This window comes from Panthera onca, chromosome A1, assembly GCF_046562875.1.
Source record: "Panthera onca isolate mPanOnc1 chromosome A1, mPanOnc1 haplotype 2, whole genome shotgun sequence".
Lineage (NCBI taxonomy): Eukaryota > Metazoa > Chordata > Mammalia > Carnivora > Felidae > Panthera > Panthera onca.
In genome coordinates this window covers 233,583,392-233,606,806 of record NC_138339.1, presented here as the reverse complement: position 1 = coordinate 233,606,806, position 23,415 = coordinate 233,583,392, and the positions used below count along the sequence as shown (strand labels likewise).

The following is a 23,415-nucleotide window of genomic DNA, read 5'->3' as shown; positions in this document are numbered from 1 at the left end:
CCCGTGTTTACTGGCCCGTGATGGCTGAGATTAGGGCCGTCACAGAAGTCCTGCTTCGTCCCTCAGGCTGAGGACTCTCACAAGAAGAGCACACGTTTAAAACACAACGTCACAAAAAATTTGGATAATTCAAGGGCAAGATATAGAAACACTCATTAAGGGGAACTAGGATGGCTTGGTGATACGCCAGAGGGCATTATGGTTGGTGGTTTTGCTCTAAATACCCATTTCTACCTCTGAACAGAAGCTAAAAGTAGTGTTTTTGAGGGTTTTTTTTTTTCCTTTGGAAATGCAATTTACTTTGACATTTCAAGCAAAATGAAGGTTTTCAGATTCTAAATTAAAAAACAATTTCGCTTAAACATGGAGTTAAGCCTGAGCAGGGTTTGGGCTTTTGGAAGTAATGTCTTGCACCTTCTGTGTGCCCGGCTCATAAAGGACGTGTGATGAACGTGCTTGGTTTCAGAAGCCTGGGTGAAGACGCATCTCATTCCCTGGTAATCCCGTCAGAGTGAGGCTGACGCTTCGGCTTTAATGCTTTGGAGTTGGTTAAAGTCTATTTTATACTGTACTTTGGACAGTAGTTGTTTCTTTAAATTTTTTTAATGTTTATTTATTTTTGAGAGAGAGAGACCACAAGTGGGGGAGGGGGAGAGAGAGGGAGACACAGAATCCAAGGGAGGCTCCAGGCTCCGAGCTGTTGGTGCAGAGCCCGACGTGGGGCCCGAACCCACGAACCGTGAGATCATGACCTGAGCCGAAGTCATACGCTCAACCGACAGCCACCCAGGCCCCCTGGACAGTACTTCTATAAAGGAGGAGGATATATACATCTTAAAACTTCTCTTCACTCGGTTTGTTAATATTTTGATTTATGCAATTTCTTACAGTTGTACAGCTAGTGGCTGTGATCAGAAATTCAACACAAAATCAAACTTGAAGAAACATTTTGAACGCAAACATCAAAATCAGCAAAAACAATATGTAGTAAGTATGAATGATTTCCTATGCTTAAACTCTGCATATTTTTAGGCTTATTGTCTAATGTTCCTAAAGGGCTCATCAACCAGATTTTGTCTGGCAGATACCTGAATTTAGCCCAACTACTGGCTATCATAATAATGGCTTATTTTGAAAGCATCCTTTTTTTTTTTTTTTTTTTTTTTTTTGCTAATGAAGTTTATTATGGTAGACTGCCCCAAATGAAACCGTTTTGCTCTTTCCAATGTGTTAAATCTTTAAAGCTTCCTGATAGGATTTGACGGTAACTCGGGGGGAGCAGGCAGCAAGTGTAAAATCTTCACGGTGTGTTTCTCCTGAGGGAATTCTCTTGTGAACCACTCTTTTGATTTTTTCCAAAGTCTAACGAACCTTTATCAAACAGTGCACTTTTGAAGGGTGTGAGAAGGCCTTTAAGAAACACCAGCAGCTGAGGACCCATCAGTGCCAGCACACCAGTGAGCCACTGTTCAAGTAGGTTCTCCACATGGGTGAGGTCTCTTGCATTTCAGGTGGCGGGAAGATTGACACGCAGGGGCGCCTGGGGGCTCAGTCCAACTCTTGGTTTCAGCTCAGATCATGATCTCACGGTTCAGGAGTCTGAGCCCTGGGACGGGCTCCGTGCTGAAAGCGCAGAGCCTGCTGGGGATTCTCTGTGTGTCTCTCTCTCTCTCTCTCTCTCTCTCTCTCTCTCTCTCTCTCTCTGTCTCCCTCTCTCCGTCTCCTTCTCTCCGCCCCTCCTCAGCTCATGCACGCGCTCTCGCTCTTTCTCAAAATAGATAAAAACTAAAAAAAAAAAAAAAAAAAGATTGAAATGCAGAGGTGGGATACAAGCGTTCTGAAGCCACATCTTAACATTTTTCTGTGCAGTGAACGCCCACGTCTATATCGGGGGCACGTCAAAAGTTTAATTTGGCTTTTATTTGCTAAAAGAAATAGCTAACGTGTTCCAGAATAATTTGTGAGATCAGTACAGTTGTGGTTAAGCTTGAAGGGAGCGCTGAGAAGTGGCTTTATTCAGTCGTATGAAAGGTCACGGTGCAGACACGAAGCGGTCCCTTCCGACAGAGCCACAGCGATCGGGCCTGTCGGCCTTGCATGCGAGGGGCCTTCAGGAGGGACAGGAACGGCGACGGGACACACGGGGGTGGACTCGGGGAGGGTGCGAAGGAGCACCCGGTGAGGTCTTGAGGAGCACGGGCTGGCGGTGCTCCTGGCCCACGCGGGGCCGGTGGGCGGCCACCGAGGGCTGTCGCATGGAGCTGGGACGTGCCTCTGCACCGGTCGCCAGACGGGTGCACCTGACGCAGCCTGCTCGCCACGCCGGCCCTCGGCCGCGGCGTTAAAACTCGCAGAGACCATGCCCAGTGCCTTAGGGGTTCACACAGGCCGTGTTTTTGTAGCCAGGAAAACAGTGTATCTTTTCAGAAGCATAAAGATAAAAACTATTTGATCACATCCTAAAAAAAAAAAAAAAAAAAAAAAAAAAAAAAAGGTGCTGGTACTTTTCTCTAAGTTTATTTTGTCTGCAGGCTGGCCAGTCACCTGAATTTCACCTGTGATTCGGTCTCAGTTTTAAATCTCCTTTTTACGATTGGTTTGGTCGTGGGGAGAGACTCTGGGAGCGGAAAAGGACGAAGCTCACGTCGACCCTGAGGGGCTGCCCCCCGGAAACGGATTGGCTCACGCCTCGTGTGTCGTTCGCCCAGGTGTGCCCATGAGGGATGTGGGAAACACTTCGCCTCCCGCAGCAGGCTGAAGAGACACGGGAAGGTCCACGAGGGTGCGTACGGGGGCCCCTGTGGCACCAGCTTTGAGTAGACACTAACCGCGACGCGTGCCGGCGGGCCTAACGCTTTGAGCGGAAAGCGCCTTCTCTTCTGTTCCACGGCCACGCTGAGAAACTCGACACTGTCCAGGCGGGGGCGGCACGCCGCAGCCCGAGGTGTTAGGCTCTCGACCGGAGGCCCGCCTGTCGCCCGTTCACGCACCGCTCTTGTCGCCGTTGGCAGCGAACGCTTTATGCCCCGCGCGAGTGCCTGGCGGTGCGTTACGCTTCTGAGTGCAGCGCTCCAGCCGAGGTCGGCTTCGCCACCACCATTTAAACGTCTTCACGACCTGTGTCGTTCTTTTCCTTACTGGCACTCGCAGGGCTTGGGTAACAGTTGGAGGTTCCGGAGGAATCAGGTCGTAACTTCTTTCAGAAAGACTGGATTAAATTACCTGAATCTGTTCTGTTTCCACGAGGGACGTTTTTGTATCTGTATTCCGGTTTTCTGAGTATAGAATAGGTTTTTGGGTTGTTTTTTTTTTTAAGTTTTTTTTTTTTTCAACGTTTTTTTATTCATTTTTGGGACAGAGAGAGACAGAGCACGAACGGGGGAGGGGCAGAGAGAGAGGGAGACACAGAATCGGAAACAGGCTCCAGGCTCCGAGCCATCAGCCCAGAGCCCAACGCGGGGCTCGAACTCACGGACCGCGAGATCATGACCTGAGCTGAAGTCAGACGCTTAACCGACTGAGCCACCCAGGTGCCCCTAAAAAAATTTTTTAATATTTATTTATTTTTGAGACAGAGAGAGACAGAGCATGAGCAGGGGAGGGGCAGAGAGAGAGGGAGACACAGAATCGGAAACAGGCTCCAGGCTCCGAGCCATCAGCCCAGAGCCTGATGCGGGGCTCGAACTCACGGACCGCGAGATCGTGACCTGGCTGAAGTTGGACGCTTAACCGACTGCGCCACCCAGGCGCCCCTGGGTTGTTTTTTTTTTAAAACGAGAGAGTAGTAGGTGAAGCCTGAGAGGTGGCCTCGCTCCTTTTAGTTTCACTCTGGTATCTCGTGGGTGAAACACGGGCTGGCTGTTACCCGGATTCTTCCAGCTGCGGTGCTTTGCACAATGTCCACTGTCGTCCGCAGCGTTTCCTCTAGGGTCTTATTTTCTCCCTTAGTCGCAGCCCGAGTCTTTTCTGCAGTGCAGAACCTACCAGATGGTAAGACTCGAGGCGGCCAGGGATGGGCACACGACCACCGAGACTCAGTGTTGGTGGTCTGGCGAACGCAGAGGACCCCAGAGCTCTGAGGAAAACAAGAGGCAAGCACAGAGCAGGGAGGGAAGGGACCGTGAGCCAGCGGCCGGGGAGTGACGGCAGCCGGGAGCCCACGCGCGGTCTACCCAGCTCACTGACCACAGCGGGAGAGGGCACGGCATCCTTCCGTGAAGTCTGCTAAGGTGAAACCCCACGTGCAGTGAACACCTCGCTGTGGGGTCGTTGGGTTTTACTATAAAACAAACCTTAGTTTTTATTCCCACCTCCAACGGCTGACGGAACACAATGGTATTGGGAGGTAGGAGGGCAACTGTATAGGCTGTAAGTTTCCTTTCCAATGACGAGCGGTGTTTACGCTGAATATTCACACAAGGCGATGCGCCAATCTGCTTTTTCCTACACAGGCTACGTGTGCAAAAAAGAATGTTCCTTCGTGGCAAAAACGTGGACAGAGCTTCTAAAACACATGAGGGAAGCCCATAAAGGTGAGGCAGATGTGCGTGGCGCAGTGACATTTGCCCCTACGGTTTTGGAGAGTGAAGTGCTAGGCGTGTGCCTTAAGACAAAGGCGTTCCCGTGACGTTTGTGAAGCTGGTACCTCGGCCCGGCAGACGCGCGGGAGCCGGGGTCCCGGGTCGGGGAGGACCGCCGTGCAGTTAGCGGCCGGAAAGGCTCCGGCAGGGGGGGCGATCTGGGAGGCGGTGCCTTCTGTACTGGAGGCCGAGGAAGGACACGGGTCTACTTCATCTTGTCCCCTGCCCACGGCCACCAGGCTGAGAACCCCTGCTCCCTTAAGGGAACAGAGTGACTCCACGTAATACAGCACGTGGGAGCATCGAGACCGGCTTCCAAGCAACAGACACCGCAGCCGGTGTTCGGATTTATGATCATCGTGACCTTTTTGGCCCCAAATACCTGCCTTACAAGCTCATTGTTAATTTTCCCGCGTGGCGATACCCGGGGAAATGGGTTAAGTGTGTGTCTGCTCCACCAGAGGCCATAAGATGTGAAGTCTGCCAGAAAACCTTTAAACGCAAGGACTACCTGAAGCAACATATGAAGACTCACGCCCCGGAGAGGGAGGTGTGCCGGTGTCCCAGGGAAGGCTGTGGTAGGACCTACACAACGGTCTTTAATCTCCAGAGCCACATTCTCTCTTTTCACGAGGAAAGGCGCCCATTCACCTGTGAGCACGCCGGCTGCGGCAAAACGTTCGCAATGAAAGTAAGTACTCGCCCTCACAGACGCGGTCCTCTAGCCGGGCGGCCTCCCGGCGGGGTTCCTGGGAGCCCTGGGTCCCGAGACGGTGTCCCGGGGCCTGCCGATGGGGAAAGCTGGGTGACCCGGACCTTCCCCTCTCGCCTCAGCAGGGGTGGTTCTGAAGTACGCGCAACAACCGCATTCGCCCGTGCCAGTGGTTCTCAAAAGTGTGGCCCTTGACCGGGAGCTTCCGCATCACCAGAGAACTTGCTAGAAATGCATATCCTTCCCCCCCCCCCCACCCCCCGAATCAGAAACTGGGGATGGGACCCGGTAATTTGTGTTGTAACGAACCTTCCAGGGGATTCTTCCCTACCTCCATTTGAGAACCAGTGGCCTGTGGTACCACATGCCTATTAGGTGTCCTTTTAGACTCACCATCTAGGGATCGAGAAGTGGGCATCAGGACACGAGGGCCCTTAGGACTGGAGTCTAGATCTGGGCGAGATGTGAACAGGCGAGCACGGGACACTCACCGGAGGGCCCCGTGCGGCTCGGCAGGCTCTCTGGCCGGTACTCTTCCAAGCGTGTGCCGTGCGCCGTGCGCCATGGTTAAGACAGAACACACAAGCGAGGCAGGCCCAGCGTGGATGCAAACCGACAGCCGCTCGGAGCCGATCGCGGTCCGCATCCTCCTCGAGGGCAGGGAGACCGGTCAGGTGTTCCGTTGGTGTTTGGGAATGGTGCTGCCTAGATTCAGTTACAGGAAGCTTCTCCAGCCTGGAATAGCTCATCCAGAACTGGCTCCCCCTCCTCCCCCCTCAGGAAGCAACTCAGAAGCCATGGGGGGGGGGGGGGGTAGCGGCGAGACTGTCTGAATTCGGAACATGGGTCCTCGGGAAAGGTAGTGATGAGGTGTAGGATGTGAGGAAGAATTCTGCTCTGGTGGGAGAATCTTTAAGTAGAGGTCGAGTCCCTCAACGGTGTGTAACAGAAAGAAGGTCGACAGTTTATTTAAAGAACTCGTGAAGTTCTCATATTAATAGGCACCCAAATGGCAGCGTTTCAGAAACATAACTTTTTCTTTTCCCTTCATTGTAGCAAAGTCTCACTAGGCACGCCGTTGTGCATGACCCTGACAAGAAGAAAATGAACCTCAAAGTAAGTTAACTGGGGCCCGCTGTGGGTTTTAAACCCCAAGTGCCCCAGCCGGATGCAGTCTCGGGTACTTTCCGCTCGTCACTGCTGTGTGAGCTGCTCTACCGGGAACGCGATCGCCGGGCTTCACTTTCTTCTAAGGGGGTGCTGGGTGCCTGTTGGGGGGTACAGCTATTAGGTTAGTTGGATAGTTTGATTTTGCGTTCTCATTGTCTCGCTTTCTGATTTCCAAAGGTAAAACCGTCTCGTGAAAAACGGAGTTTGGCCTCTCGTCTCAGTGGATACATTCCTCCTAAAAAGAAACAAGGACAAAGCTCATCTCTGCCTACAAACGGAGAGTCACTGAACTGTACTGAAGACAGGGTGCTCTCGACGGTCGCGATACTTACCCTCAACTGAACACCAGATTGCTTTGCTTAAAGGACCACAGACCAGCCAGCTCAGTTCTTTCCTCCCAGAAGCACATTTTTCTTTATTAAAATCATGGATGCACAACATCTGATTCTCTGTTGTTTCCATTTTCTTTGTTCAAAGGGTCCTCTTTCTGGGCTCCTTGCGTTTCTCTATATGCATTCTCTTCCTTTTTGCTTAAATGACGAAGAACACACATTACAGCTTTCCCTCCCCTAACAGGTTGTGGGCGGGTTGAGAAGGTAGCTGTTCCGGGCATAGTTTGGAGTATTTGATTACATATCTCCTCCTAGAAGGGGAGAACGGCCAAAGATTAATTTAAAACCAATGTCTTCGATTCTTTCTAGTGCTGATGCTCTAATACCCATGCAAATCTGCATTCTTGATTGAGTTGCTGTTATTTTAAGTGATTAGCTCAATTAAACTGCCTTTCTGGTTAAGCAGTCGTTGAAACCTATACCATAACCAGGCAGTTTTACAAACTCCATGTAACTATACTCCTGCACTAAAAGTCGATAGTTGAAAATCCCCGCTGTCAATGGCCCTGAGGGGCTGTGTTTGGCTCCAACTACCCTCTTGGAAAAAAGAAGTACAGAGCGGTGGGTCTGGGCACGGGCAGAGGACCTCCTTATCCCCACAACTGTCAGTCCTGTGCGGTTCCTAACACTCGCTCACAGAGTCATTTGGGAAACACACCGAGTTCCAGAGATCCAGGATCAGCTGGGCTGGGTCCTAGGTCTCGGTGATTCTAACACGAACAAGGGCGGAAACCACTGGACTCGTGCTGCTTTTAGCTGCTGAGTTCCCGGGCTCTAAAAATGAAGTCGTTACTCTGTAGACTTACCCTGGGAGTGTAAACTGATACTTTTCATAAAGACCATTTAACTTTATATGGAAGAATTCTCAGAGGCGTTCATAAATCGGAAACAGACTTTAAAAAATGAATATGTTTTTCTACTTAAATGTTAGATACTGTACAATTTGTCAAAGAGAAGAGTATACATTACTCTTTCACTAGATTACGAAGTGCAGTGTTTTCACATGACGATACTTATGCTTCAGTGGAAAAAGTATATGGAGCGGATGTTTGCATTTTGAAAAACGAATTGGGAAGCTACTGCCGTCACGGTAGAGTTCGCCAGCTACTCTGCCTTCACGTTACCCAGACTTTCTAGATTGTCCTTTTAGATCAGCAAACAGAGTGAGCAGTTTCTCAGACCTGCTTTCACTTACCATTTTATTTTCTGGCTCCTCTACGTTCTTCCCTTTCTTTATAGTAATTTGAACTCTGTATTTTTTCTCAATCCATTGCTGAATCTGTTTACTCTTTGTGTCCAAATCATGTTGTCCAATATTTGAAGAAAAAGTTAGCTCCTTTGTCAGGGTAGGGCCTAGTTTAAAACAGAGACTTTTTTAGGACTGTTGACTGGTCCCTTTGGGGGACCTGAGCTGGGTCATGCACACTTCGTGAGATCTGCGGTTGCCACAGGGGCCCGGACGCTCCTCTTCCTGACTTAGTCTGACAGACCGGTGAACGCTTTTTAAACAAGGAAAATAGACATAAAGGTACCAGTTTTTACCTGTCAAGTATCTAGATATGAAATGCTTCCATTTATTAGTACCCTCATTTGATGACAGTACAAAAGAATGGTCCTTTAAAAGGAACAAGTTTAGCTTTATGATAAACTTAATTGGCCTTATTTTTCTTTCTGACTGGAGCAGTGTTTAGGAAGTACTCTTTTTTCAAAAATTTTTTTAAATGTTTATTTTTGAGAGAGAGAGAGAGAGACAGAGCATGAGCCGGGGAGGGGCAGAGAGAGAGGGAGACACAGAATCCGAAGCAGGCTCCAGGCTCTGAGCTGTCAGCACAGAGCCCGATGTGGGGCTTGAAACCCCAAACCATGAGATCATGACCTGAGCTGAAGTCGGACGCTTATCCGACTGAGCCATTCAGGCGCCCCTGGGAAGTACTCTCCTCATCTGACTCCCTTAGTGGTGCCCTTCTAGTGACAATGGGGTCAGCCAGACTGCATCAGACGAGAGCGAGCTTTCTATGTCCTGTATCCAGCAATGGAAATCCTGACTTAGAAAATTACAGGGAAGGAACAGATTCCTTAGTAAAAGCGTTGGAAGATTCAGAGTTTTCATACGGGGGAAAAGTTAGGTTTTAATCCACACGACAATCTTCCTGGGAGCACTAACTGCATGTGAAAAAATACAACTTTAAAATAGAAGAAAAGACCGGGTATGGGTATGTTTGTGACCTCAGGCTAAAAGGATTTTGTTAAGGGACGGCTGGGTGACTCAGTTGGTTGAGCATCTGACTTCGGCTCAGGTCATGACCTCACGGTGTGTGAGTTCGAGCCCCGCATCGGGCCCTGTGCTTCAGCCTGGACCCTGCTTCAGATTCTGTGTGTCTCTCTCTCTGCCCCTCTCCTGCTCATGCTCTGTTTATCTCCCTAAAAAATAAACATTAAAAAAAAGAAGGATTTTGTTAAGGAAAAAAATTGATAATTTCCTATATCAAAGACACTATGGTGTAATTTTGAAAAGGGTAAAAAAAAAAAAAGAAATCTAACTAGGATAAGGTTTTTTTGCATCACACAGAGAATCTTATAAATTGGCGGGGGTGGGAGGGGGGACCACGCAAGCAGAGGAAGAGGGCATGTAAACAGGCAGTTCACAGAAGAGGCAACTCAAATGGTGAAATGAAACCCAAAGAAATAATAAGATCGGGTTTCTCACCCATTGGCAGGACAAAAATTAGATGAGAGTACCAAGTATGGGTGAGGATGTAGAGAAAGAAATTTCACATATTGCTGACAATTTGCCCCATAGACTCTGGAGACACTGACAGACATGCCCTTTGGTCTGGAAACGAGCCAGCTTTGGTCTGGAAATGAAAGGCTGGAAACGAGCCCAATGCCCATGGAAAGGCCCTGACCAATCCATGGTATCTGGTACATTCTGAGGATTCCACTGAGTAATTATAAAAAATTAGCTATAGCTGTTACATAAACCTAGCTCTTGAAGACAGCATGACATAATTTTCATGTGTACAGAATCATGCCATATACCACGGGTTTGTACGTCACTGAAGTTTAACAGCACAGACCCACATTCATGTCCACGGCGGCAGGGAGGGAGGACGGCACAGGAAAAGGGAGCACGGAGACTTCGACTTTCCTGTAATGTTTTGTTTCGTTTAACAATCTTTAGTACAACAACGTTAACGCTTGTTCATCTTGGATGGTGGGTAACAGGTGTGTATAGTTTTCGGTATGCTTTCTAATTCCCAAAAGTAATTTTCCTAAAAGACCTCCTTTTAGGAACACCTCCCCGCTTCCTTCAAGCTCCCGCAGCTGGTCCTACGTCGCCACCGGAACAAAATTAATGCCTTTACCACCTTAGCACTTCAACTATCTCTGCAAAGAGCACCCCCGCCAAAGCTCTCCAAGCTTCTCGGTGCTGTTCTGCGTTTTTTCTGCGATGCAATGTGATGTCCTTACCATCCCGGTTGGCCTCTTCTGAAGACTTTTTGTTTCCCAGCCAATATCCTTGTTGAATGTGGTGCCACAGAACTGAGCCACAGAGAACCGTGTGATTTTCCTAAGACACACAACCTCGCTGTGGCAGCTCTGGGACCCGTCTCCTGCCCCTGCCCCAGAGTGTTTTCCATAAAACAAGCTTTCGTAAAGGTCAGCGCTTATTAGGACTCATGAAAAATTTTCACTTGATGTCTAGTTCCGGGCTCCATAAGACATAAAAGACAAGGCCGTGGTAAGGTGATCGGTAAATGTGTAAATGAGCCTTACTACCAACAGGGTGTGGAAGATGCTCTGTGAATCCCTTCGGAGATCAGAAAGGGCTTCCGGCCAACTGGCCAGGCGCCTCCACGTTAGAGATGAGGGGGAAAGAGGGGAACAGGGACCCCACCCCACCGCTTCCGAGGCTCTTTCATTCCGGACACCAGAGATGCTGCCACCCCCGGGCCAGGCCAAGAGGAAAAGGGGTCCCGTCGTTCTGGGGTGCCTCCCTATTTCCCCCTCATTTTACACGAGGAAGCGACGCCGACCACAGGGCATCGAGGGAAAAAGACGAGAGGAGGAATGGAAATGAAGCGAGAGCTGGAGGAAGATGCGGGAGACGGTGGGGAGGCCGTGAACTACCCCGCTGCTCACACCCCCGCTGTCACCAGGCACCTCGGCAGATGCCCTCTGCGGTCCCTGGGGCTCAGGGCGTGGGCAGCAGGTCACCTACCGGGTTTCGGGTGGGCCTTTCCCAGCTCCCGGAGTCGCAGGCGCTCCTCGTGGATCTGTGCCCCCGTCAGGAGCTGGTACTGCGGGGGCTCCGCACCGCTGTCCCTTGTCACAAGCCTCAGGTCCCGCTCGTTCATGAGCCTGATCACGTCTGCTCGGTGCATGTTGCCCAAGTCGTTGCCCGCCTCATCCAGCACGTGAATAATCCGCTCGTGAATTTTTCTTCCGATGTTGCTAAGAGCTGGTTCATTCTTCTTTTTCTTCTTCCTTTCGTCCTGGGTGTCTGCAACAGTACCGAAAGCTTTTGCGTGAATCGGGCAGGACAGTCTCGGGCCAGAAGCTCGGAGCGACGGCTGTGCTGGTGCGGTCTGGTGCAGGGTGTATGTACCAGGACATCTAATGCAATTATTTCCAGTCTTTACGGTATGCAACGTTAGCCTCTTTAGAAGAAGAGTGGCCATCCTAAAAAGGGAGAAAGGTTTGTTACTGTTCCATCATTTCCTCCCCGTGGTCTGATACGGTGCACGGAGGGCGTGCGTGTGTGGGGCTGCAGGCCTGTGTCATCTGCAAACATTGTGGACCCGTGCACGGGAAATTTACACCAATGACACGGACTGTCAGGTGACTGTAGTCACACTAGGTCACGGTGGTCCCGGCTCCAGTGCAAGTTACTGTCAGAACAAGCCGTATTTGCACAGTGCTTTCGTTTTCCATCGTTTCCTCCCCCAGTGCTGCCGCATTTGATCTATTTCCCGAGGATCTATTTCCCGAGCTGCCTCATTTGATCTATTTCCCGAGCACTACAGTGCTGACTCTGAGAGCAAGTATCATCCTACAGGTTTATTTAGAAGGCAGTACATAACATCCTCAGCGATTCATAAATACCAAGTCATAAACTGTGAATACAGTCAGCTGTTGAGAACTTATCAGTGTATCTGGAGGTATCCAGAACACAAAAGCGCTATTCTGGGAAAGCTGGGAGCACTCTGGGAGGACTCTCAGAGAGGAAACATCCCGACAGGAATCAAAGCGCCGCCCTCATAAACCGAACGGATGACTCACGAGGTAATAAGGCGTGACGACCAAGCGTTAACTAAGCGTTAGGCACACGGGGTGAAGCTGGTTTACTGCATGGGAATAACCGCTGCTCTTATTAACGGCATTTTGGCTTTTCACTTGCTTCTCTCGCCCACTAAGTGTCTCTCTCCTTCCATTTGCACGTTAGGCCAAGCCCAGAGGTGCGGGCTGGAGGGATGAGAGGACCCACTCACATCCTCTGGGGTTTGCTGAGTAACACAAGAACTCAGGGAGGGGGCCCTGTCCACGACAAAAGAGGAAAGGACGAGGTGCCTTCAGCAGTGCTTCTCAAAGAACGGTCCCCGGGTCACCTGCAATGAGAGTCACCTAGAGTGTTCGCTAGAACCGGAAACCGCCTCCGGTCGCTAGCTTGGATCTCACTGGGCTGTACGACCACCAATCCCACCCCCATCACCCCCACCTCACGCCTCTGGTGGCAAGTGATATGACAAAAAAAAAAAAAAAAAAAGACACGGTAAATCGAGTGAAAGTGAAGGGATACACGCAATCTCACCGTCCTAGCTGGATAACACCCACCACGGGCTGCCCTGACTCCCCAACTTGTAGAGTTGCCTGCCGCCCCGACCTGTCCGCTAAGATATCGGAGGTCACCCACAGGGAACACCACCGCCCCCGCGCTCTCGCTCCTCCCTCGGTCTTCCCTAGCTCATAGAAAGGCCACGTGCCCTTCCGGCTGCTCAAGGCCCCAGACAGCAAAGGCATCCTTCCCTCGCCTTTTTCTCTCAGCGATTCGTCGGTCTGGCTCTGTTCACCCTCTACAAACCTCCGGGATCCAATCACCAACCCCCTTCCCTGTTGCTATCACCCCGCTCCGAAGACAGCATCCTCTCTCACCTGGTGTACGGGTCCTGGCCCCCCGCCGGCACTCGGCCTCTGCCCTTCCCCCCTGTAACTGATCACCCGCGTGACGCCCAGGGGTCCTTTTACAAGGTACACGGCAGATGACGCCCCTCCTCTGCTCATCACCCTCCACCGGTTTCCATCTCACTCCGGGGGAGAAAGCCAAGCCCCTGAAGGGGCCGACAGCGGGCCCCCGGCCACCTCTGCCCGCAGCACCTGCCCCGCCTCCGCGGCGCGGTTCCAGCCTCGATGGCCTGTGAACACAGTCTTCCTCCGGGTGCATGTAACGCGGGTGGACCCGCCCCGCAGCTGCCTATGTGCTTCGTGAACCCGGGGGCTCGGCCCCAGGGTTACTGCTCAGCGAGGCCTCCCCGCCTGCTCTGTAGAATACCGCACCCTCCATCGCTTTCAAAGCCATTGCCTTGCCTTTACAGGCGTCTCCTGCCGGACATACTATCTGGTTATTTGCACACATGTTCACAACCAGTCCCATTCTGTTCGCGGCTGCGTTCCGAACGCTAGAGCCCAGAGCCCAGCGCAGCCTGGACGTGCTCGGTGAATGTCCGAGACAAGAGGAACGGCCGGGAGGGACCTCTGCGCGTCACTCCCTAGCACTGTACAGGGACGCTGGGGTCCCCTGGCTTCGCATTCTGGCTGGCACTTCACGTGTCCGCTGACCTTAGTGAGATCTACGGCCAACGCTCCACCCCCGGTGAATGGGATGAATTCCCTTTTGGTCATTACCTGGTTGGGGACTTCCCCACCGCCCCCCCCCCCCCCCCCCCCCCCGCCCTTGTGCTAAAGGCTCTAAGACAGGAGCAAATTGGATTTTAAATAGCTGCCATAGCACTGTTTCACCAAAAAGCCAGGTATTTGTTGCTGGAGGAAGCCCCCAAACCCAAAAAGTAGGACAGTCTGAAGAGACCAGAGATGACCTCTTTTCCATTTATCGTCAGGAAAACAGCCACAGCACCAAATTTCACAGTGAGTTAGGACGGCCCTGGCAATAACAGATGAAAGCTGACGCGCCATGTGTAATGAATCCTCAATACATTAAAACAGATAATATTAATTCCAAATGTAGGATTTTTGACAACAAGTAAGCAAATAACAGACAAGGCATAGGAAAAAGATGAAAAGAAATTTATGAAGACCCTGGCTGTCTGTGGTCGAAGACCCAAGTGATTTTTTCCCCCTATCCTTCTTGCCATTTTTTCCCTCAATCTTTTACAGGGAAGAAGTATTTCTATTTATGTATTTAGTTTTAACTTTATTTTAAGTAGGCTCCCCAATGTGGGGCTTGAACTCACGACCCTGAGATCAAGAGTCACATGCTCTACCCACTGAGCCAGTCAGGAGCCCCTGGAAGAAGTATTTTTTATACTAGTACATTTATTTACAAAATAAAGACTATTTCAGAATAATGACGGGGAATTGTTTTTAAAGCTTTAAAAACACTTTCCAAGAAGAGGAAAAGGTAGAGAAATACCGTAACCACGTTTTTCTTTAAGTTCTTTACCATTACTTACATTTTAGAGAGTTTCAAATTTCCTGGATTTACACAGCAATTAAGCTCCAATATGAGCTCCATTTTGGCTTTATGTCAGCAAAGCTGAACAGGTACACATTCCTTCAAAATAAGCTTTTCATAGATTAAAAACATAAATACGCAGTTAAGAAAAAAGAGCTGTGAGATTACTCAATCTGAACCGCAAATCCCACCTTAGGTTCAAATAATTAAAAAACTAGTCATTAGGAAAAGTTTCAAACATGTCCTGGAAGAATAGTATAATCAAACCCTAAGCATCCCTCACGCAGCCTAATTAATATTCCCCTCCCCCCACCCCCCTTGCCAGCCACCCATGAAACACTTCAAGGTAAATCCTATCTTGCCAACAAATACTTCAATATGTCATTCAATATGTCGTCTCTAGGAGGTTAGGACTCTTTTATCTGTTTTTAAAATTTATTTTAGAGAGAGGGGTGCCCAGGTGGCTCAGTTGGTTGAACGCCCGACTTCAGCTCAGGTCATGATCTCACGGTTCGTGGGTTCGAGCCCCGAGTCAGGGTCTGTGCTGACAGCGTGGAGCCTGGGGCCTGCTTCGGATTCTGTGTCTCCCTCTCTTTGTCCCTCCTCTGCTCATGCTCTATGAGTGGCTCTCTCTCTAAAATAAACATAAAAAAACATTATTTTAGAGAGACAGAGAGCTCTTGAGTGGCGGGGGGGGGAGGGGAGAGAATATCTTAAGCAGACTCCATGCTCAGGGCAGAGCCCGATGTGGGCCTCGATCCTATGACCCTGGGATCATGACTTGAGCCGAAGTCAAGAGTGGGATGCTTAACTGACTGAGCCACCCAGGCGCCCCTCTTTTATCTTTTTAATAACCATGATAACGCTACCCCAACTAATAATCATTCCTTTAAATATCCAGTTTTCTGATTGCCCCGATAATACTTTAATATCGTTTGTTGACATTTCATTCACAGGTTGGTAGCATGGACAGACTCCCACTGGCCAAATGTGCGGTAATTTCAACATTAAAGAATAATGGCTGAAAGTTATTTCAACACACTGAATACGCAAAAATCTATCAAAAAGAAAGATCGTTTGCCAGAACCCTGCGTGACTATTACCCTGACTCCTCACTGTGAAAATTGGTCAAGAAAAAGAACGAAGCGTCATCCTACCTCTTTAGGAAGAACTACAATCAGTAATCATCCCCAGTTGGTGGAGGAAAAGCTCTTCGTTAGAGGAGAATGCCAGCTAATAAATGGAGAAGAGAAGTAATTTAGAAATCACCATTTTGCCACCTTCAATCAAATCACGGATTCAGGCAAGGATGGAGGCAAAATCATGAGGTAAAAAGCTAATGAGGAAACGAGGTATTCATATGGTGCTGAAGGGCGACGCAAAGATTACCTGCAAATCGAAATGGGGAAAACACACTTTGGCCGTCACCCTGCCTGACCTAAGGTCAGACTCAGCATCCTGCCGGTGGGAAGAAGCCAACATCCTAGGGCATGCCTCCTTGTGCAGTGTGGCACCTGTTCGGTGCCTTCTGCAAAGCAGTCCTGCTGGAAAAGGTCTAACAGGAACCTGGTCTAGCCTCTACACGTAGCTTCCAGTTTCCAAGGAATACAAGGGCCAGACTCAGAGAGGAACAAATCAGATGACAGCACAAGGAAACAATCAGACAGATCCAGACTGTAGGACAAGACAACTGGCTCGGTGTCTTTAAAAAAAAGTCAGTGTTATGGGGAATGAAAAGGGGGGGGGGGCCTAATCTTGATTTAAAAAGACAGAGGAGACATAATGATAAAATACAGTGTGTTTGAAAAAAGCAACTGAAAAGGTATGTTGAGATATAGGGGACAAACTCTCACCGCTGTTGTTTAACGTAGTGTTGGAAGTTCTAGCATCAGCAATCAGACAACAAAAGGAAATCAAAGGCATCAAAATTGGCAAAGACGAAGTCAAGCTTTCACTTTTTGCAGATGACATGATATTATACATGGAAAACCCGACAGACTCCACCAAAAGTCTGCTAGAACTGATACACGAATTCAGCAAAGTCGCAGGATACAAAATCAATGTACAGAAATCAGTTGCATTTTTATACACCAATAATGAAGCGACAGAAAGACAAATAAAGAGACTGATCCCATTCACAATTGCACCAAGAATCATAAAATACCTAGGACTTAACCTAACCAAAGATGTAAAAGATCTATATGTTGGAAACCATAGAAAGCTTATGAAGGAAGTTGAGGAAGATACAAAGAAATGGAAAAACATTCCGTGCTCATGGATTGAAAGAATAACTATTGTTAAAATGTCAATACTACCCAAAGCAATCTACACATTCAATGCAATCCCAATCAAAATTGCACCAGCATTCTTCTCGAAGCTAGAACAAGCAATCCTAAAATTCATATGGAACCACAAAAGGCCCCGAATAGCCAAAGTAATATTGAAGAAGAAAACCAAAGCAGGAGGCATCACAATCCCAGACTTTAGCCTCTACCACAAAGCTGTAATCATCAAGACAGTATGGTGTTGGCACAAAAACAGACATAGACCAATGGAATAGAATAGAGACTCCAGAACTGGACCCACAAATCTATGGCCAACTAATCTTTGACAAAGGAGGAAAGAATATCCCCAACAGAAAAAAGACAGTCTCTTTAACAAATGGTGCTGGGAGAACTGGACAGCAATGTGCAGAAGGATGAAACTAGACCCTTTCTTCCACCATTCACAAAAATAAACTCAAAATGGATAAAGGACCTGAATGTGAGACAGGAAACCATCAAAACCCTAGAGGAGAAAGCAGGAAAAAACCTCTCTGACCTCGGCCTCAGCAATTTCTTACTTGACACATCTCCAAAGGCAAGGGAATTAAAAGCAAAAATGAACTACTGGGACCGTGTGAAGATAAAAAGCTTCTGCACTGCAAAGGAAACAATCAACAAAACTAAAAGGCAACCGACGGAATGGGAAAAGATATTTGCAGATGACATATCGGACAAAGGGCTAGTATCCAAACTCTATAAAGAACTCACCAAACTCCACACCCGAAAAACAAATAATCCAGTGAAGAAATGGGCAGAAGACATGAATAGACACTTCTCCAAAGAAGACATCCAGATGGCACATGAAAAGATGCTCAATGTCACCCATTATCAGGGAAATACAAATCAAAACCATACTGAGATACCACCTCACGCCGGTCAGAGTGGCTAATATGAACAAATCAGGAGACTATAGATGCTGGCGAGGATGTGGAGAAACGGGAACCCTCTTGCACTGTTGGCGGGAATGCAAACTGGTGCAGCCGCTCTGGAAAACAGTGTGGAGGTTCCCCCCAAAATTAAAAATAGATCTACCTTATGACCCAGCAATAGCACTGCTAGGAATTCACCCAAGGGATACAGGAGTGCTGATGCATAGGGGCACTTGTACCCCAATGTTTATAGCAGCACTTTCAACAATAGCCAAATTATGGAAAGAGCCTAAATGTCCATCAACTGACGAACGGATAAAGAAGATGTGGTTTATATATACAATGGAATACTACTTGGCAATGAGAAAGAATGAAATCTGGCCATTTGTAGCAACGTGGATAGAACTGGAGAGTGTTATGCTAAGTGAAATAAGTCAGGCAGAGAAAGACAGATACCGTATGTTTTCACTCTTATGTGGATCCTGAGAAACTCAACAGAAGACTAGGGGGGAGGGGAAGGGGGGAAAAGTTATAGAGAGGGAAGGAGACAAACCATAAGAGACTCTTAAACACTGAGAACAAACTGAGGGTTGATGGGGGGTGGGGAGAGGGGAAAGTGGGTGATGGGCATGGAGGAGGGCACCTGTTGGGATGAGCCCTGGGTGTTGTATGGAAACCAGTCTGAATAAATTGTAAAAGAAAAAAAGAGAGATACAGGGGACAAGCTGGATATGGACGAGATTCCTGATGGACCAGATGCTATCAGAGAAGTCCTGTGCATGGTGTCAGGGACAATGCCATTCTTGGGAGGGGACTTGGTTGTTTGCGGGGTAGAGGACTGCAACATCTGCCACTTACTCCGACAGGATGTGGCGGAAAATATACGTGCAGTATGGCAACACTTGCTGAATCTATGTTATGGTTACACGGGTGTTCTGTTACCAGTCTTACAGCTTCTCTGTATAATTCTGTTCATAATTAAAAAGTTTTTAGGGGCACCTGGGTGGCTCAGTCGGTTAAGTGTCCGACTTCAGCTCAGGTCATGATCTCACAGCTTGTGAGTTCAAGCCCCGTGTCGGGCTCTGTGCTGACCGCTGGGAGCCTGGAGCCTGCTTCAGATTCTGTGTCTCCCTTTCTCTGCCCTTCCTCCGCAAAAAACAAACACACACCCGCTGGGTCAGGACCCCCTCAAAACAAGAAGACATAAGGAAATAAGTAATAAAACATTATTATTTTTTTTTTGAAGTTTATTTATTTGAGAGAGACAGAGAGTGCAAGCAGGGGAGGGGCAGAGAGAGGGGGAGAGACAGAGAATCCGAAACCAGGCTCTGTACTGTTAGCACAGAGCCCCATGCGGGGCTCCAACTCATGAACCTTGAGATCACAACCCGAGCTGAAATCAGGAGTTGGACACTGAACACACTGAGCCATCCAGGCGCCCCAAGAATAAAACGTGATAATGTTAAGTGGCTTCAAATAGTTTATGCTATAGGATGTCTGGGGTTATGAGGACAAAGGTTAAGAAACCTTTCAAGGTGGACGTAAAATAGGAAGCCTTGCTCTCTCATTAAGATTTCTCTGATTAAACGTCTCCGATACTCTGTCAAACAAACAGTAGGCTGAATGAGCCAGTGGTCTACATCGAAATAGAGATGCTTACATTCTCATGACAATATTGGTGCATTTGGTTACTTTCTGCCACAGCTATCCCTTCTGAGACATCCAAAACTATTTTAAAAGCCAATTATCTTAAAGTCGTTTACTTAAATCACACAATTTTATAGTATGGGTATCCATTTCTGGTCTCATGGTAACTCAGACCTTACTAAGATCATCCTTAACTGGGGGAATCTGCATCTAGTTGTAGTTTTTAATTCGGTAGCTAACTCTACCTCTAGGGGGGGAAAAAACCCATATAATTTCCTTTTTTTTTTTTTATTCCTTATTTACTTGAGACTGGATCGCCCAAAATGTATCCTGCAAGCACTGGAGGATAAACTGACAAGTGCCCTCAAACCCCTTCACCCCTACTAATTTCGGTCCTCTCTCCACTGCTTGGATCTCTTCAACACCATCACTAACCTGCCTGGGGCCATGGGAGAAAAATGACAGCTGCATTATTCCAAATGCACACAACGCAGAGGAGCTGTAGTGTTTGACCCACGTATTCCATAAGAAATTGAAATGATTTTAAATATTAAGCCATAAAGCGGGACATTATGAAATAAACATGTGGCTACCTCCATAAGCTGTGTATTTCTGGTGAGCTTAGGGCTGCGTTATCTTTTCCCATTGGTCTGCAGTCGTTTAAAATGAACAATATTCTTTGAGGACTATTTTCTTCCCATTTTTATTATGAAAATGTTTAAACATACAGAAAAGTTGAAAGACTATACAGTGAACACCCAATACCCATTCATCTAGATGCTACATGTTGCTATCCTTGTTTTATTTATCTATTTATTCCTTTTTCCACCCATTTGTGTTTGGATACATTTCAAAGTAGATTGCAGCCATTGGTACACTTCATCCTCAAATACTTCTGCATGCAGACCATGAACTAGGGTTCAATATTTGTCTACAATTCCTTTCACTTCGGGGCAAAATTTACATACAATGACATGTACAAACCTTAACTGTATCTTTTAATCGGTTTTGACAAGTACCAACATCTCTGGAACCAAAACTCCTGCCAACGTGTAGAATATTACCATCACCCCAGAAAGTTCTCTCATGCTTCTTCCAAGTCAGTCTCTGTCCCCAGCCAGGGGCAAAGACTGTCCTCATATTTTTCCACCAGTCTGCCCTAAGATTTCATATAAATGGAACCACGCAGTATGTACTCTTTGTTGAAAGGCATCTCAGCATGTTTTGGGGACTCAGCTGTGTTGTTGCAAGTATCATCAGTTTGTTCCTTTTTATTTCGGAGGATTGTCCCAGTGTATGAATATACTCCAGATTTTAAACCCAGTTTTCTGTTGAGGAACATTTAGACCGTTCCTAGTTTGGGACTATTATGAGGAAGGTTGCTAGTCATATACAAGAAAAAAAAAAAAGTGGCCAAGTCATTACTGCTCCAAAGGACAGCTGCATTCCCCTTGATAGATTATTTTGCATTACTTTTTGTGGTATCTCTTCAGGAAGTACGGTCACGAACCTTCTCGGAAAATGATTTAAATATGTGGTTATGATATGTGGATACGATACAGGTTATGATCCTGTCCTGTAAGAGATTAAATTGCTTGCACCCTCACTGCTTTTCTTTCTGATTTTGCCGATATTCACAAGCTCGTATTTACTGATGTTATTTCCAGAGAGGTTGGATGAAAGTTACATAGAGTCTAGTGAACTAAGTATTTGTGAAATTAACTTCGCCAATCCCTAGGGCTTTAAGAAGCCTCTCACACCTCTCACAGGAGTTTCACAAAGTCCTTGCTTCTGCCTGTCGACCTGCCAACTATCCATCTGCCCCATTCCAACGGGTTTGAGTTGTACAGCTTTAATCCCAGAGGACTGAAGCATGGTTGCTGAGCTTGCCCGCTGCTGTCCCTTGGCTCTGGTTTTGCTCTTCCATAAGGAGAACAAAGTACTCTCCATACTCAGGTTGGCTTTTTAAGAGCTAGAACATTGATTTGCAACACTGGAAAAAGCCAACACATGTCTCTGGCCAATTTCTTAATCACGTTTCTTTAGCTATGACATTTTTCATTTATTTTCTATTTTAGTTATTTTACTGAAATAGCTTAATAACCAACCATCCAGGAAACTTTTTTTTTTTAAAGCTTTAAAATCCAGAGCTACAGACTCAGTATTAACGTCGGACTTATTCCTGTACATGAATCTTCTACACGGTCATTTCCTCTTCCACAACCATCATCTCAGGGACCAGCATCACAGTCCACCCAGAGCCACATCGTTTCCGTTTTTGCTCTCCCTCACTCTCCTAGCTAACCCAACACCAAGTCTCACAAATTTCACTTCCTAACACCACTCAAAATCCATCCACTTCTCTCCATAGCCACTGCCACCAATCTAGTTCAAGACGTCTTGAAATTGGACATCTCTTGTCTGGATTCCCACCAGTCTCCTAACTACACACTTGAACCCTGCAATCCCTTCCTGTCTCTGCGTTGCTCTCACCACACCCCATGCCCTCCTCACCTCAAAACCGCCCCAAATTACAGGCCAACATCGTTCATGAGGCCAAAGGCTCTTGCCACGTCTCTAGCATCGTTCTATACCAAACTTCTTCCTTGTCTAAACGACACTGGCGGTGCAGGGTTGAAATGCTCTTCCCTGCTCTTCCCTTAAGCTTAGGAAACGCCAGATCAGGGGCACCTGGGTGGCTCAGTTGGTTGAGCATCTGACTTTGGCTCAGGTCATGATCTCACAGCTTGTGAGTTCGAGCCCCACGTCGGGCTCTGTGCTGACAGCTCGGAGCCTGGAGCCTGCTTCTGCTTCTGTGTCTCCCTCTCTCTCTGCCCTTAACCCACTTGCATTCTATCTCTGTCTCTCTCAAAAATAAATAAAAATTAAAAAAAAAAAAAAAACCCGCCAGATCATTGCTCAGTGCTCCCTTTCTCTGGGCATTCTTCGGATTACCTTCCAAACTACGCCCATCAGCCACTATTCTCCCTGCTCCCTCATCTGTTTGTGGAACTCAACATCAAGTGCTTGTACAGTATAGTTTATCTGTCCTTTATGACCCTTACCGCAATCAACAATTTTGTGATTTTCTTACTGCTGTTTCTCTCCTTTACCAGACGGCAAGTTCTCAGAGGCTGGGAACGAATCTGTTATCTTTTACTGTATCGTCCGCGGCACAAGAAACAGTCGTTGACTTTACAGACTCCCCTCCACTCTCTGTACTTAGACGGAGGCCCTCCACGAACGTGGAACGGAGGCTTTTCAAGTCGGAAAGCTATTTACTTCTTTCAAGAGTCTTAAGCCACGGAGCCTATTAAACAGTAAATCGGGAAAACCGAGATCCCGCAATCGCTCAGTAACCCTCCCCGCCACGGCCTCCTTCGGAGGCTACGGGTTCTAGAAAAGGCATGTGGCCGAAGCCAGGGACTACAGTACAGGACGCGGAGCGCTTCCGCAGAACGGACCGCGGTCAAGTGTTTCGGCTGCGGCCACGCCCACGCCGGGAAACGGGGGGGGGGGGGGGGGGGGGGGGAGGGTCTCTCGGCGCTTCTCTGCCAGAGAAGGGGCGTGGGGACGTGGGGCGTGCGTGCGTGCCCGTACGTGCGCTCCGATGGCGGGGCGGGCCGCCCAGGGGAGCGGGAGGAGGCCGGCGTCCAGCCTCGGTTCCGCGGTTTCCGAGCGCAGGCAGCGTCCCGGTCCCAAAGACGGCCCTAGAGGCCGGCCGGATCCCCGGCCCCGCGGCAGGGCCTGCGGCGCCCCTCCGCGCTCCGCTCGGCGGCTAGGGCGGCACTGACCTTCCAGGGACACGGCCGAGCGCGAGGCCGCTCCCTCCGCAGGTCTGTGCCTAAGCCCAAGCCCTCCTGCCACAGGCCCCCTCACCCCCTCGGCGCCCCTGGCCTTTAGCTGTACCTGTGCCGGGCCGGCGATTGGTAGGTCTGGCGGAAGAAGCCGGGGAACGGCCCTCGCGGGGAGGCCCTCTTCGCCCTCCGTAGTGGGCGGGGCTTCGGCCCGCGTCTTTTAAAGGAAAGGTG

At 48.5% G+C, this 23,415-nt stretch overlaps 2 protein-coding genes across 7 annotated transcripts in view; one reads left to right on the top strand and one right to left on the bottom strand.

Annotated features, from left to right (window-relative positions):
• Window positions 1–6,902, top strand: part of GTF3A (general transcription factor IIIA) — a 13,378-nt gene extending 6,476 nt beyond the window's left edge. The window contains exons 4-10 of the mRNA XM_060634237.3: window positions 891–987; window positions 1,385–1,473; window positions 2,709–2,782; window positions 4,452–4,532; window positions 5,042–5,271; window positions 6,349–6,408; window positions 6,640–6,902. Coding sequence (XP_060490220.3) covers window positions 891–987; window positions 1,385–1,473; window positions 2,709–2,782; window positions 4,452–4,532; window positions 5,042–5,271; window positions 6,349–6,408; window positions 6,640–6,804 — 796 coding nt within the window. The 3' untranslated portion in view covers window positions 6,805–6,902. The remainder of the gene's footprint in view (window positions 1–890; window positions 988–1,384; window positions 1,474–2,708; window positions 2,783–4,451; window positions 4,533–5,041; window positions 5,272–6,348; window positions 6,409–6,639) is intronic.
• Window positions 6,850–23,415, bottom strand: MTIF3 (mitochondrial translational initiation factor 3). Of its 6 annotated transcripts, none has more exons than XM_078444566.2 (6): window positions 23,294–23,369; window positions 15,702–15,777; window positions 14,543–14,655; window positions 11,077–11,537; window positions 8,050–8,207; window positions 6,850–7,105 (listed from the first exon to the last, which is right to left on the bottom strand). In XM_078444566.2, exons 3-6 carry the CDS (start codon window positions 14,602–14,604, stop codon window positions 6,887–6,889), a joined length of 900 nt encoding a protein of 299 aa, XP_078300692.1. In that variant the 5' UTR covers window positions 14,605–14,655; window positions 15,702–15,777; window positions 23,294–23,369; the 3' UTR covers window positions 6,850–6,886. The 6 variants fall into 6 exon arrangements, with proteins under 6 accessions (XP_078300692.1, XP_078300710.1, XP_078300739.1 ...); XM_078444584.2 differs by having other exon boundaries at window positions 14,543–14,643; XM_078444613.2 differs by lacking the exon at window positions 14,543–14,655.

What these genes read in the sequence shown, in the direction of transcription:
- MTIF3 (XM_078444566.2), bottom strand. Translation starts at nt 14,604, where the DNA reads ATGGAGCTCATATTGGAGCTTAATTGCTGTGTAAATCCAGGAAATTTG. An exon ending in AATTTGAAACTCTCTAAAAT is followed by an intron (nt 11,538 to 14,542) that starts GTAAGTAATGGT and finishes CTCCCTTTTTAG; the next exon opens with GATGGCCACTCTTCTTCTAA. An exon ending in AAAGGCCCACCCGAAACCCG is followed by an intron (nt 8,208 to 11,076) that starts GTAGGTGACCTG and finishes GTTTTAAACTAG; the next exon opens with GCCCTACCCTGACAAAGGAG.